We start from the raw sequence: 14,662 nt of genomic DNA, 5'->3' as shown, positions 1-14,662 counted from the left end.
ACGCCGGGTGGGGCATTTTTAGGTTATTTCCAGCGTTCTGGAGTGAGGCGGAGTTTGTTGGGGGGGGTTTTCCTGGGAGGGCACAGGCCGGAGGAGCGCCAGACACACCCAGTCACACACTGGTCTGGCCGCCTTCAGCTCCACCTCCTGGACCCCAAGACCAGGGCGCGTCTGAGGCGGCCAGGCTGTCCCGGCCACAGACGTTGCAGAGGAAGGAACGAGCAAGTGGCTGGGTTGGGAACCCAGCGGTGAGGCTGGGCTTTGGCCCTCACAGAGGCCACGAGAGCCCCCGAAGACGTTCAGGGAGCTTAGAACCCCTGGTCGTTCTTTGCAGTCCTGTGGCGATCTGACGTCGTGGGTGTGCCACGGGCCCTGCGCCGTTCTAGCGGTTCGCAAGCATTACCCACGTGATGGCGATAGCGGCCCTGTGGGGTGAATGTGATGTCACCCCCGTGCTGCCTGTGGTCGACCTGGGGCACTGGCGGATCAAGTCATGCATTGTCCTTATTCGTCCTGACTTCACCTCAGCCCCATGCAGGAGGCCGGGCAGCCATCTAGCTCAAGGGGGAAACCACGATGAGGGGGAGTGAAGTCTCCTTCTAGGTGGGCACCCAGCCATCGGAAGCTGAGCGGAGACTCCAGCCTCAGGGCTCCTCCATACCAAAGCCCCCAAGTGCGGTGCCCCCCAATATGGCGCATCCCCAGTATGGTGCACCCCCAGTATGGTGCACACCCAGCATGGCGCCCCATCCAGTATGGCGCCCCTCCAGTATGGTCCACCCCCAGTATGGCCCACCCCCAGTATGGCACCCCTCCAGTATGATGCCCCTCCAGTATGGTGTCCCTCCAGTACGGTACACCACCAATATGGCGCCCCTCCAGTATGGTGCCCCTTCAGTATGGTGCCCCTCCAGTATGGCGCACCCCCAGTATGATGCACCCCCAGTATGGTGCACCCCCAGTATGGTGCACCCCCAGTATGGCGCACCTCCAGTATGGTGTCCCTCCAGTATGGTGTCCCTCCAGTATCGCGCCCCTCCAGTATCGCGCACCCCCAGTATGGCGCCCTCCAGTATGGCGCACCCCCAGTATGGTGCACCCCGTTATGGCGCACCCTCAGTATGGCACCCCCCCAGTATGGCACACCTCCAGTATGGCCCACCCCCAGTATGGTGCACCCCCAATATGGCGCACCCCCAGTATGGCGCCCTCCAGTATGGCGCACCCCCAGTATGGTGCACCCCGTTATGGCGCACCCTCAGTATGGCACCCCCCCAGTATGGCACACCTCCAGTATGGCCCACCCCCAGTATGGCGCACCCCCAATATGGCGCACCTCCAGTATGGTGCCCCTCCAGTATGGCGCACCCTCAGTATGGCCCACCTCCAGTATGGCACCCCCCCAGTATGGCGCACCCTCAGTATGGCACACCTCCAGTATGGTGCCCCTCCAGTATCGCGCCCCCAAGTATGGCACACCGTCAGTATGGCACCCCCCCAGTATGGCGCACCCCCAGTATGGTGCACCCTCAGTATGGCACACCTCCAGTATGGCGCCCCTCCAGTGTTGCGCCCCCAAGTATGGCACACCGTCAGTATGGCGCACCGTCAGTATGGTGCCCGTCAGTCATCCCTACTCACCTGGCCTTGATCTTCACTTCCATGCACGTTCCTCCCCATTCATCCACTGCTGACCTGGAATCCAAGAGTCAACCTAGGTTCCTCTGTTCCCGCCACAGCCCGCATCTGCTCCACTAAATGGTTCCTTGGACCCCATGATATTTCTTTCATTTTTCCATTTTCCCCGTCTCTGCCATCTAAACCACCGTCGTCTGCTACGGCTGCCTTAGCCTCCTTCCCCTGGCTTCCACCTGCCATCCTCGTAGCCAGCCCCCTGCGCACTGGGGGACAGCATCCCCTGGTTCCCGGCTATCCTGCTGCACAGTGCCGACCACCGCTTCCCCGTGGGAAGGACCCCCTGAGAGCTGCCGCACACCCAGGCCCCCAGCCCACCCCCTCTGACTCCCTGGGACAGGCGGGCCCCATGATCATCGTCCAGGGCTGTAAATGTGCTGGCTCTCTCCTTCCTCAGATCCTGTGTGTTCACGCCAACCTCTCCTCCTCCCTGAGAGCCGCGTGGGCATCACCTCCCCAGAGAGGCCTTTCCAAGGGCTCCTCAGGCCTGTTGTCCTGGTGCACCGAAGCCATGTTGGTATTTACGGTTCATAGTCAGTCCTGCCACACTGGACACAGACTCCGGTGGGGACACCTGGCCTGTCCCTGGTTCCCCCTTCGACGGTCGCACAGCTGGTACCTGGCATGGATGCAAGAGGCCGTGGGCCTGCCTCCCACGGTCTGGGGCCCTAGCCACGCAGGAGCTGGGGCGCGTGAGCCAGCTCAGCCTCTCACCCCCATGTCTTGTGGAAACCCTTGAACGTTTGCCTTCCTTGAATTCCATCAGCATAAAGGAGATGCACTGTCTGGGGAAGAGCAGCTATTGTCAGGGATTCTTGAGCCTTCTCAGCTGGCGTGGCAGGTGGGAAGCCAGAGTGATGCTTTCGGAGACTTCCACCCCCCATAGCGTCCATGTGGAGCCTCCGATAGCCCCCTGTGAGGAGTGGGGTCTTCAGGGTCTCCTCAGACTAACCCTGCTCAGGCTTCCAGTAGTACACGCAGTGCTGTGGGGTGGGGAGCAGAGGGCTGAGGGGGTCCCGCGGGTGTCCAGGGGAGGGAGGTGTTGCTGGCAGGTGCATATACTTGGCCACCCTTCCTAGAAGCCTGTCCCTCCGTCTACGGGTCAGACTGTCTAAGAGGCTCTGCCCGCAACCCCAGCACCTGAATTTCAGGGGGGCGTGTTTATCCGCACCATTGCAGGAAACCCCAAACTTCCCAGGCAGAATGGGGGCCCTCGGCCACATCCAGAGGCCCAGGTGGGGCCGTGGGACCCGAGCGGGAGCCGGCCTCTCTGGCCCACCGAGGGAGGGGCCTGAGGGCAGCGAGTGACCCCGTGTCTCTTTCCCTCTCCCTTGCAGCCATGAAGTCGGGGGGCACGCAGCTCAAGCTCATCATGACGTTCCAGAATTACGGGCAAGCGCTGTTCAAGCCCATGAAGTAAGTGCTGGGGCTGCTTGGGACGGGGTGCCGGGTGCAGAGACCCCGCGTTCCTGGTGGAAAACACAGTGTTTTCTCCCAGAGGGGTTTGGGGTGAACTGTGGGTGACCGCTCTGGGCTTCCTCCCCATCGAGGCAAGTGAGCCGCACCGGGGCCCTGTACCCTCAGCCCCTCCTCTTGCTGGCCTCCAGTCCTCCCCGCCCCACTTCCTCCAGTGGCCCGTCATTCCTACCCCCGTGAGCACGAGTGTTTTAAACTAGGGACCCAAATATGGACACCGAAGAATGCGCCTCAGAGAGGTGGCTTCTGCCTCTCCTGCACAGCTCAGGGATCAGCAGCCTTTTTTTATAAAGGGCCAGCTGACAGATATTTTAAGTTTCGCAGGCCATATGGTCTGTGTCTCAACTGCATAGGTCTGCGGTCCTAGCCCCAAATCAGCCAAGCAGTGTGTAAGAGAGCAGGCATGGCTGGCTGTCAGTAAAGCCTTGTTTCTAAAACTAGCAGTGGGCTGGATTGACCACCCCCCGGGTTTCCTGTGGCATAAAATAGAAACCACGCCACCAAAATAAACATTAAGGCACTCACTGGCACATGAAAATTTGTGGAATGCTGGAGAAGGGGTGTTTGGAAGCCCGGCCACCCCAAGAAAATTCACGGGGAGCATCCATGTTTTTGATGTCCGCTCTGATGATGCTGGGACTTGGGGGTCCCATTCGGTCCAGGGTTGTTCCGTCGTCGCGTTAGCCCCGCGAGGCCCTTTGTGCCCTGGCGAGAGGGAGTTCATTGCACGTAAAGTGTGGGTCGCACCCCCAGGTGCCCACGAGGACCCTGCAGGTCGTGTGAGCTGCTGCTGTGGCTGCTGGTGGGGGCGGGGAGGGCAAGCTGCCAGGCACGGGCTCCAGCGGAAGGGGCCTCTGCCTTGTGTTCACCAGATCTTGGCCATCTGTCCTGATACCCAGTTTTCAGGATAAGCTAGAAATATGGCTTTTTCTGCTTTATTTTCAAATTTCAAAAATGATGGTAACTGAGAAGCATTCCAAATACCTTGGAGGCCAAACAGAATACAGCTGCTGGTTTGTAACTTGTGACCGAAGGTATGATTTTGCGTCCAGGGTGTCTCTGGGCCTCTTGCCCGCTTTCCTTGGACAGACGTCCTGCCAGGGGCTTCCCTGAGGACCTACCTGACCTGTCCGTGATCTGGGGCTGCCTGGAGCAGGCCAGGCTGAGAACGTTATTCACACGGGCAAGATGAAGGACACCGGGACAGGGCGAAAGCTCGGGGCTGCTGGGTCTGGAGCAAATGCTCCACACCGAGGCGTGGTGGGCCACCCCGTTGCTGTCGGGGGTCCATGAGCACAGGCACCTCCTTCCCCGCGTCTGTGCAGAAAGGGAAGTTCACGTGTCCTTCAGGAGAATCGGCATAGAAGAGGGAGCTCCGGTGGGCTTGGCTGTCTCACGAAGATGGCTGGATGCGGGAGTGTGGACAAGCGGCGTGGTTCATGCAGCCCCCGACTCGGGAGGGATGATTGGGGTGGGGTCCACACAGCTGGAGGGTGTTCAGCCTGGGGGCGGGCTCCTCGTGGAACATCCTGGAAGAAAATGAGGCCTGGGATGGGCGTGGGCTCCTCGCGGACTGTCCAGCCTCCTTGGGCTTCTCCGTGGTTTCGGCCGCACTGTTGAGGGGAGAAGCTGAGGGCTTGCGGCCTCTCACGGGGGAGCTGAGGCAGAAGGGCTGCCTCCGGGTCCCTCGATGCCACAAGGCTGCTCCTCCTGTGCCTCCGTGGGGTTACCTGTGTGAACGCCTGTGGCGGGGACGCCCAGTGTGGGCTGTAACAGCAGCAGTCCTGGTAGCGTTCCTGAGAGGCTGCCGTGTGCGGGCGCCCCAGCCTTCCCTGGACCGGGCTCTGTGCCGAGGGTTTACACATCTGTTGTTTCGTCCTCAAAACGCCCCCGGGAGTTACAGGAAGTATTGTGACTCTTGCTGTTGTCCTGCCGCATAAAGATGAGGAAGCCAGGGCTCGGAGAAGTGGCGTAGACTGCCCAAGTTTGAGCCCAAAGTCCAGGGTGCCCGGCCTCCCCCCTCCCCCCTCCCCGGCCTCCTTCCACCAGCCACCCCCCCGGCCGGGTCAGCTTCGGCAGCCATGGTGGGGGCACCACCCATGGTCATGGGAGCCGCTGGGTGTAGAGCTCTGGCACAGTGGTACAGCAGGCTCCTGGGTCCCTGCAAGGCTCACGGAGCTCACCGTTGCCCCTTCTCCCTGAACTCTCCGTCCCCAGCCTGTTCATAGCAAGACGGACGCCTGGTCCCGCCTGTCCAGCATCCATCTGGAGGCCGAGGCCACACAGGCCCACTCTGGGGCGGGGCTTGTGCCGGTGCTTGGCGAAGGCCAGTGTGCCCGGTGGGCCGAGTGGGGATGTTGAGGTCGGGTTGAAGCCATGGAAACAGTGTTGAGATCTCTAGGCAGCTGGGGAAACTGAGGCCAGAAAGGGTGAGCACATGCTCACGGCCCGTCAGCTAGACTGCCAGGACCGGAGCCGCGGTCGGTGTCCTGAGGCTGGCCAGGCCCCTGCGTACAGCGTGTTCCCGGGCAGCCGACCCCCGCCGGGCAGGGTGGGCACAGGGCGGGGTTTACAAGCTGTCGCTGTCGTCCCTCTCGCCTGGTTCTCTTGCTGCTTCTGCTGGGTTGGGTCAGGCGTTTCTTGGCACCCAGACCCTCCTCCACATGGATTGTGGTCCTGTTGCCGGCAGCCCCCACTCCCCTGAGGACCCCGGGGCCCGGGCCCAGCACCTGAGGGGGCTGCACACGCCGTTCCCACCCCCCAGTGCCTGTGGTCTGATATGAAAACAGTTGTGGTTTATGACCAGAGCATTAAAAAATTAAAATGCATGATTAATCGTTCTTTTATGAAAACCTGTCTTCTGTGAGCTACTAACAGCTTTGTAAGTTGTCAGTAGAAGGTTCTGAATTAATTAGATGGCGGTACTTTTCCTTACGATCTCGAAGGCTGTCAGTTCGAGGTTCTAGAAGGGGACTGGCCAGTGAGATGGGGGGCCTGGGGGACCTGCAGAGTGTGATTTGCGTGCAGTGGGGGTGGCTCCTTGAAGTTTAGCGGTTACGTATGTTTACATAGACCTAGCACGTCAGTCCTCAAGTTTCTGGGCGTTCTTGCGTTGGGGTTAAAGTAAGAAAAGTCTCTAACGGCTTCATCAAGCTGTAACTCACGTACTGTCAGTTCACCTGCTTAAAGCCTACGGCTCGGAAGCTTTTACTGTATTCACAGAAGTGCGCGTCCATCACCGCCGTCCATGTGACAGTCTTGGGGGCCCCAGAAAGGGCCCTGTCCAGTGTTGCCATCACTCCCCGATTCCCCCTGGACCGCCCTCTAGGCCCGGACCGCCACCAGTCCATCTTCTGTCCCCATGGATTTGCCTGCTCGGAATTTCACGTGAATTCGCTGTGATACGTGCTCTTGGTACCTCGCCTCTCGCCCGAGCGTCGCACTCCAGATTCATCCACGTTGTGGCAGGTGTTCTGCGCTCCCTGCCTCTTTACGGCCGGGGGATACTGCATGGTGTAGACAGGCCGTATGTTACTTCTCCTTTCACCAGTTAATGGGCACTTGGGGTGTTTCCACACCGGGGCTGTTACGAATAACGCTGCCACGAACATTCGCGTGGACATGCGTGTTCATTTCTTTTGGGTCTACACCTAGGACTGGAGTTGCTGGATCTGGTAATAACCGAACTGAACCGTTGGTGGGGCTGCTCCACGTACGTCCCGCGCGACCTCGTGTCCTGGCCCGCACCTGTTTCTCCCTGTCTGGCCCCCCTGCGGGTGTGAAGTGGTGTCTCCTTGTGGTTTTGACCCACGTGGTTCTAATGACTAATGGTGTCCAGTATCTTTGCACGTCCTTGTTGGCGGTTGGTGTCTCTTCTTTGCAGAAATGCCTCTTCAGATCTGCCATTTTTAGTGGGTTGTCCTTTTGTGAGTAGTTGTAAGAGTTCTTTATGCATTTTGCACACAAGACGCTCATCCCATACGTGGGGTCCTTTGAAGCGTGAGCTTTTTGTTTTGAGGGTGTCCAGTGTACCTGTTTTGGGGTGGTAGTACGTGAGCTTTCAGGGTCGTAGATAAGTGTTACCTGTGCCAGGTGACGTGTGTGTCTGAAGTTGGCAAGTGCTGGTGTCTCCACAGAGCCAGCAGGCCTGGCGCAGCCACGGGCCCCAAGTTTCCCGAAGGCAGCTGTGAGGAGCTGGTGGGTTAGCAACGTGGGGTGGAGTTGTTTGGACGTACCAGAGAGCACAGGCCCTTCGCAACAAATTTCAGCTCGCTTCTTGGAAAGCGGCCTTCCAGGCAGGCCCAGGACGCCAGCTGTGACCACCTCCCGGCAGAAACATTCACGGCCATCCCACAAATGCACACAGAGCCCCTGGGCCTGGCCTCGTGCCTCTGAGAGCCCACTGTCCTGCTGCTCAGGTGGGACGAGAGCAGTGTGTGTCTGCCCCAGCCCTGTGGCCCCGGCCGTGGGGCCGGACTCACAGTTGGTGCTCTCCACGTGTGCACAGATCGAGCGAGGGGGTGGGCAGACAGTGGCAATGGCCCTGTGAGCCGCTACCCTCACCTTTGAGTATGACCAGGGCCGGCCAGCGCCTGGGGGGCAGCTGGAGAGCTTCTCAGAGGGGACCTCCAGCTGAGGCCTGAGGATGAGGTCCTGTCACTCCAGGCCAGGGGACCCGAGGGATAGAAGAAGGTGAACGTTGGACTCCCTTCAGGGAACGTCAGTCCGCTAGAAAGCCACCCCTGCTGCTGGCAGAGGGGTGCAGGTGGGGAGAGAGGGGAGGGCTTTGTCGGATGTCAGACGAGAGGTGACGGTATGGACTCAGGTGAGTGAAGGGGCAGGGGGACTGGCAGAGAGGTGCACGTGGCGGCCTGGAGCCTTGAGGAGAGGACGGGCCTGCACGGAGTGCCGTCTCCTTTTTCCTTGCCCTGTGACCCTACAGGCCCTCTTGTCCTCTCTGGGCCTCAGTTTCCTCCTGCAGTCGGAGGCTGGATCCCGTGACGCCAAGGGTCCCTCCATGCCTCGGGGAGAAGGGGAGTCGATGCCCAGCTTGAGCTGAGTGGTAGGTTCGGTGGGGGATCCAGGGAGTGACGTGCCATTTCCTCCCCAGCGTTCATTCGAGCGCTACGGTATTTCTGGGCGCTCTGGGGTTTGGGGTTCTGACTTGCACATATCACAGGGAAAATGAGTCTTTGGTGCCGCTCAGGCAGGCCGGAAACGGAGGCAGACCCGCTTCAGCTGGGGTCACCCAGCGCCCGGGGAGGCTGGGGTGACAGTCCCGTCGTAACCAGCACTGCCCAGCTGGCCCTCGGCACTGAAGCCCAGCAGCGGCGTGGATGCTAGGGGCTAACACACCTCGTGTGCCTGTGTGGGGCTTGGCCCTCAGAGGCCGTGAGGAAGGGGAGATATCCTGACCCACACGGTCGCGTTTCAGGGAAAGCCGACCTCAGCACCAAGAGTGACGGTAGTGATGGCTATGATTGCGGGAGCTGTGCAGCTCTAGCCTTGCTCGCAAAAGTAAAGAGAAGAGGAAGCCGAGACAAACCCACAGGTCAGACTCAGTGATGTCTGGGATGGGTCACTTTGAGCCTGGCGTAATGACTCTCGTCCAAGACTTAGGGCACCAAGGTCACCCAAGGTCACTGGCTGTCAGGAGGTGGGGCTGGAACAGGTCACGCAGGTGACTGACCTCAGTGCCGCCTGGTGCCATCTGAGCCACTCGGATCTCAAGGCAGGCGCGCGCCGGCCCAGGACCGCAGGCGTCCCCAGTACCGTTCGGATGGCCGTTGCTTTAATTCCTCGGTTGGTGGTAACAGTGGCATTCCACACCTACGTACACACTGGGTGAGTGTCCTGGGGCCGTAACACGGCTTCGCAAACTGGGCAGCTTGAAACAACAGAAATGTATTCTCAGTTCTGGGGCCAGAAGCGTGAGCTCAGGGGTTGGGCCGTGCTCCCTCTGAGGGCTCCAGGGGAGGGTCCCTCCGGCCTCGTCCAGCTCCTGGTGGCCATGCTGGGCTGGTGGCTGTGTCACCCCAGCCTCTGCCTCCGTGGCCACGTGGCCTCCTCCCCTCTTCTGTGAGGACACCACCCCGCTCCAGCGTGGCCTCCACTTAACCATCACACCGCAGAGTCCTGCTTCCGAGGAAGCTCACGCTCACGGGGACCAGGGCTAGGACTCGGACGTACTTTTGGGGGCACAGTGCACCCCACTAGAGCGCCCAGGTCAGACACGGTCTCCATGTTCACCAACACCTCTTCTCAGCGCCGGGGTGGACAAAGGTCCTGTAGACTCTTCATCAGTTCACACTCCAGCCCCCCGGCCTCCTCCTCTATGTGTTGAGACATGAGATTAGGTCAAGAGCCACTGTCCTGGGTGTTGCTAAGATCCCGTTCCTGCACGCAGACCGCCTGCCCTGGTTCTTTCGTGCGTGGAACCCTACGCTCTCTTCCAGGCCAGGTGCCTTGTGCTCAGCGCTGCGTCTGCCAGATGCCGCCAGCCGGGGCCATCACCCAGCCGTGTGCCGTCACCTGACTGCGTCCGCGTTCATCGGCCCCCCTGCTGTGGGCCTGCAGGTTGTTTCTGGTTTGGCGCTGTTATTGAGGAAGCTGCCGTGACCGTTCTTGTACTTTGGGAGGCGGGATATCCCCAGAGTGAGTGCTTGATCGCAGGGAGGGCGGAGACTGGCTGCCGTAGGTCCTGCCAGGTCCTGTCCACAGGCCGTGCGGTGTCTGTAGTCCAGCAGCCAGCGTGAGGTTCGCAGTACGGAGCCTGTGCCCAGGTCTGTCCTTGCCGTGGGGCTGGCTGTGCAGGGTCCTCACAGGCAGGCGGGAGGTTGACCACACAGCCTGGAGGGGTCACAGCGGCGAATGTGCTGGTCCCAAGGGCTGGCCCTTGGGTCCCCACTCCCCTTGCCTGGGTGGCCAGGAGGCTCCCTGTGGTCCTGCTGCAGGCTCCTGGCTCGGGGAGAACCGCTGCACGGCGTCCGGACCACCTGTGTCCGCACATCTCAACGCGGTGCTGACACGCATGGTGGCGACTGTCCCTGGGCGGGGGGAGGGTGCCCCCGCTCCTCCCACCGTCGGCTTCTCTTCCCCCTTCTCTTGAATGTCGTGACATTGCTGCAGAAAGAGCGTGTGGCCAGGACTGCCATGCTGCATTTGGCCCGCCGTCCAGAAGGCCATTTCCTTGTCTTTGTGTTCTGGGTTTTCAGCTCCGGAGCAGGTGACAGGGGAGCTGACGACGAGGGAGCTGACGGTTACGCGGCTCGCACCAAGTCAGCTGACCTTTCTGACCACAGGAATAGGCTTTATTTTTATTGCCGACTCTCCTTCAAGGAGGAGGAAACTGAGGATCCGGACAGTTTAAGTATCAACAGGGAGTGGGCAGCCAGCCAGGGCTCGAGTCCAGCGCCTGGGACGCCAGGTCCTGGCCCTTCAAGCGGCATCAGGCTGAGCAAGGCCGTCTTGGGAGTCCCGGAGTCCACCTGGCTGGGACCCGGGTGTCTGCAGAGAGGCACCAGCCGACGGGGCTGCCTCCCAGCCTGTGGATTTCCGGGGGCTCCACACGGGGTGAAGAGGCCTCCGTACTCTGATTGGTCTCCTGTCTGCTGCTTAGCTGTGTGGATGGTGCGCGTCCCGTCCGCTTTGATTTACCTGTTTTCCGCCATCCCAGGCCCTGGCCCAGTGGCCGGGCTGCAGCCCCCACGTGCTCTGTGCCTGCCACAGAACCTGCAGACTGGCCATGTGCTTTGCTTTCCTCTTGCGAAGAACAGAAACGTGTGTGTGTCCCAGAGAAACCATCTGCAAACAGCTGTTTGGGGCCCAGGAATGCCTAGCAGCCGAGATGCACACAGAGGTAGTGGTGGAAGAGTGTGCAGGCCGAGACGGTGTTTCTAAATGCAGAAGCACCAGCCTCCCTCCTGTGCGGACCCAGCATGGTCCACCAGGCACAGCGTGTACCGCGGGGAGAGCAGGGCCCCATCCCCGTGACCCAGGCACTGCTCCGGGCTGCAGGCCAGGGCCTCCCCAGTGAACCGAGGGCCTAAGGGGACGTGGGGCCAGTTCGTCGCTTACAGGGCGAGGAGGTTCAGCAGGGAGACTCTCGAACTTACCATCGACTTTCCCGGGGGTGCTGGGGCCACACAGGGAGCCACGCACTGGAGACCACTAACCGACCATTGACCTTCAGGCCTCCTTCATGATCCATGTCCCACCGGGGGCTTGGCTCCCAGAAGCCAGCCTGCTGGGGGGCCCATCTTCCTGCGTGAACACTGCTGTCCTGAGCCTAGAAGGGAACCAGGGGGGCTGTGGTCGGCAGCTGACACCCTGCTGGCATTGAACACATTGGACCCCAGAGGCCTGAGGGTGGGCACCAGACTGTGTGAACAGCAGGTGAGGCTCTGAAAAGAGATGGTCCTGAGAACGATTCGCTGATCACATGAGAACCTGTGGTCTTGTCCTGTGCGGCGCTCACTGTGCTGGGTGCCCGGCACGCTGCAGAAACAGCTCCAGGGGTCACAGACCTGGACACAGACCCAGGCAAGGCCATACAAGGTGGGAGGGCAGGAAAAAGGAGTCTAGGCTGCCAAACAACCTTGAAGAAGACCTTTGAGCTGGGTCTTGCAGGGTGAATAGGAGTTCTCCCTGAGGGCAGGAAGAGTTCTAGGCACATGCCCTACAGCCTAAGGCTTAGGGAAATAAAAAGATTTTGAGGGCCAGTGAGTGAGCAGTCAGGAGTTTCAAGGATTTGTCATTCTGCTGGTAAATAATGCGTGTTTTCTCTCCACCGGTACCCTGACCCAGGCCCCAAAGGCAAACTGATTGCCCAATAGCCAGTGACTGGGTGTGGAGCCAGCAGAGGCCTGGGCCTGACCAGAGGTGAACAAGGACCCCTTTGTGTCCACACTCAGCTTGGGCCAGTGTCCAAGCCCGCTTCCCACCCTCGTTCTGACCGGCTTCCAGGAGTTCCAGCATCCTCCCCCGTGGGGAGCCGGGCCACCATCCTTGGTCAGACTTGACCCACTGAGCCCCACGTCCCTGCTGCCTCTGCTGCTGCTGAGCTGAGCCTTCCTAAGTCCCGGCGACGAGTTCGTCCTGCCCCTGCAACCCCACCGGCCTGGCGCAGAGTCCACACGCACCCCTCGGTGCCTGCGGCAGGCCTTCGGACAGGAGGAGGACCGTCCAGCCTGGCAGGGAGCTTGACTTCTAGTGAGGTGTCAGTAGACACGTGGCAGTTCAGAGGGACACCCGTGGTGAGGGCTCCAGCTGCGCAACCCAGCCTACCGGCTGGTGCTTACAAATTCCACCCCCAGGAACTGGGAAAGCGCCCACTCCACGCGGGCTCTGCTCCTGGCCACGAGTCAGGAGGTGGCAAGGACGCTGAGGTCTGAACGGCGGGAACCAGACCAGTCTAGGGCAGAACATTCCAGCAATGGTCCGCCTGTGGTCCCGTCTGAGGCCGGGGAAGGGCAGGGTGGGCTGAGGACCCAGAACAGGCCGGCTCCGCTGCCCTCCCTGTGACAGGAGCCAAGGGCGGCTTCACCCAGCGGACGGGCCTGGCGCTCCGCGGGGCGCCCTCAGGAAAGCAAGGTCTTAGGGCTGTCGGCTCATTTCCTGTGGGGCTCCCTGCACGCCTGACGACACGGGGGAGGCAGCAAGTGGCAGCCTCCTCGGCCAGGCCAGGATGGGGCAGATCTTGTCGTGTGGGCTTCAACGGATGAGACAGCGTCGGCCAAGAGAGGCTCTGGGGAAGGACGATTCCGGGTGGTGGACCCCAGGGTGTGTGTGGGAGCCCGCGGATGGCTGTGGCAGGACTTCAGGGGAACGTGCAGGGATGCGGCCGCGCTGCCGTCGAGGTGCTTCTGAGGGAGGCGCAGGCCAGTGTGGGCCATGGGCGGGAGGCGCGGGTGTGGACGACGTCCCTGTGAGTACAGGGCAGGCCAGGTCCAGGGTGCTGATGGTGGGGAGGGACGGAGGGCAGGGGTCCCAGGCAACCTAGCACTGCTGGATGCATTGGATTTGATCAGCTTGAGAGGAGACAACGGGAGAAGCAGCCTTGGGGGCCGAAGGGGGCTCCCTTGATCCGCAGGGGGCTGTGGCCAGGAGCACCATCTGGGGCCTTGGAGAAGGGCCTTCTCCCTCGGCAGCCCCTGCTTCGCTCCCCCGTGGTCTACTGCAAGCCTTTCCCCCGGGGTCCTGGTGTCCCCACACACAGCTTTGGAGGACACAGGGCCCTGCTCTGCCCTCGGCCAGCTGAGCCTACCGGAAAGACTGGAGAGCGTGACTCATCTTCCAAGAGGGCCATACGCCCCTGGGAGCTGGCTCAGACGAGCACGTGATGACGACTGTCTCAGCACCGCGTCCACGGAGGGGGACCCAGAGTCTCAGCACAGGGATGGCCGCCCACGGCCACACAACCGCATGACGCTACGCCGTGGCCCCAGGGACTGTGGCTCCGTGGCTGTGTGTGTGGCCCCATGTGGCCGGCACGGGCACGCATGCCGGCTAACGCTCTCCGTGGTCCCAAAGTGGCCAGGCCTCCCTAGCAGCTGAGGTCAGTCCAGCTTCCCAAGCACCCCGTTGATCTACCGTCAGCCAAGACTGCCCTCAGAAGTTAACCGTCCTCTCCTGCTCTCACTTGGCAGCTGGGAATTCCTCTGCTTAACAAAATAAAAAGGACAGGAAATGATTAACAATTCCAGGGCAGTTGCAGAGAGCTGGCAAGCAGACAGGTCAGTGGAGAGGACGTCATAAACCCTGCAGGGAGCGTGGCTCCGTACCCGGACCTGCTCTGCGCCCGTGGTTCTGACAGGGGGCTGAAGTCAGTGCGCGGAGCGACCAGGCCGGACCTGTCACCCCCTCCAGGCCAGCCGCCCGCCTCACTGTGGCACCTGTGTCCCTGGGGGCCGCTGGCAAAGATCAGCCCCTTGGTTTAAAGGCAAGTCATGGTTTCCAAAAGTGTTCTCCCAAACAGCAGTATCGAGGGTGTCTTCTTGTGTTTTTCTCTGGTTATCATGGTCTTGGGGGTGCCTGCCAGCGTGCGGGCCGGCATTCCAATTGTCTTGAAAGAGAGGGACGATTACAAGGAGGGAAGGAGAAGGTGATTCTCGTTTTCCTTGTGCTGCAGAGGGAAGTGGAAGTCAGGGACTTCTCAAAAGTCTGGCTGTTTCTTACACGCCAAGAGGGAATTTTGCAGACTTCAGGTCGTGTTTGCAAGCGTGGAGGATGAGTGGGAATGCCCCACCCCCCGGATGCGTTTGTGTCTCAGAGCAGTCCCGTTGGTGCTGGACAGTCATTCCACGGCTCAGCGGATGGGGAGCGTGGTAAAATCTCAGCTCGCTACCACCTGTTAGAGAACGACGACCCCAGGGCCTTAAAATCACAAAGACGCTCACGCCTGTGTTTCCAGGGCTGCTGGACAAGAGGCACCGTCTCCGTCTAGTGTCGCCCCTCGCTCGTCCGCACGGATGCTGGGGGAGCTGGCAGGACG

At 60.9% G+C, this 14,662-nt stretch overlaps 1 protein-coding gene across 1 annotated transcript in view; it reads left to right on the top strand.

The window, feature by feature from the left end:
* FAM20C (FAM20C golgi associated secretory pathway kinase) overlaps positions 1-14,662 on the top strand; it is a 44,265-nt gene that overhangs the window by 10,523 nt on the left and 19,080 nt on the right. The window contains exon 3 of the mRNA XM_026490023.4: positions 3,033-3,111. Coding sequence (XP_026345808.1) covers positions 3,033-3,111 — 79 coding nt within the window. The remainder of the gene's footprint in view (positions 1-3,032; positions 3,112-14,662) is intronic.

This window comes from Ursus arctos, unplaced genomic scaffold, assembly GCF_023065955.2.
Source record: "Ursus arctos isolate Adak ecotype North America unplaced genomic scaffold, UrsArc2.0 scaffold_2, whole genome shotgun sequence".
Taxonomy (NCBI): Eukaryota; Metazoa; Chordata; class Mammalia; order Carnivora; family Ursidae; genus Ursus; species Ursus arctos.
Note: the sequence above shows the minus strand (reverse complement) of the source record. Positions and strands in the feature narration are given on the sequence as shown.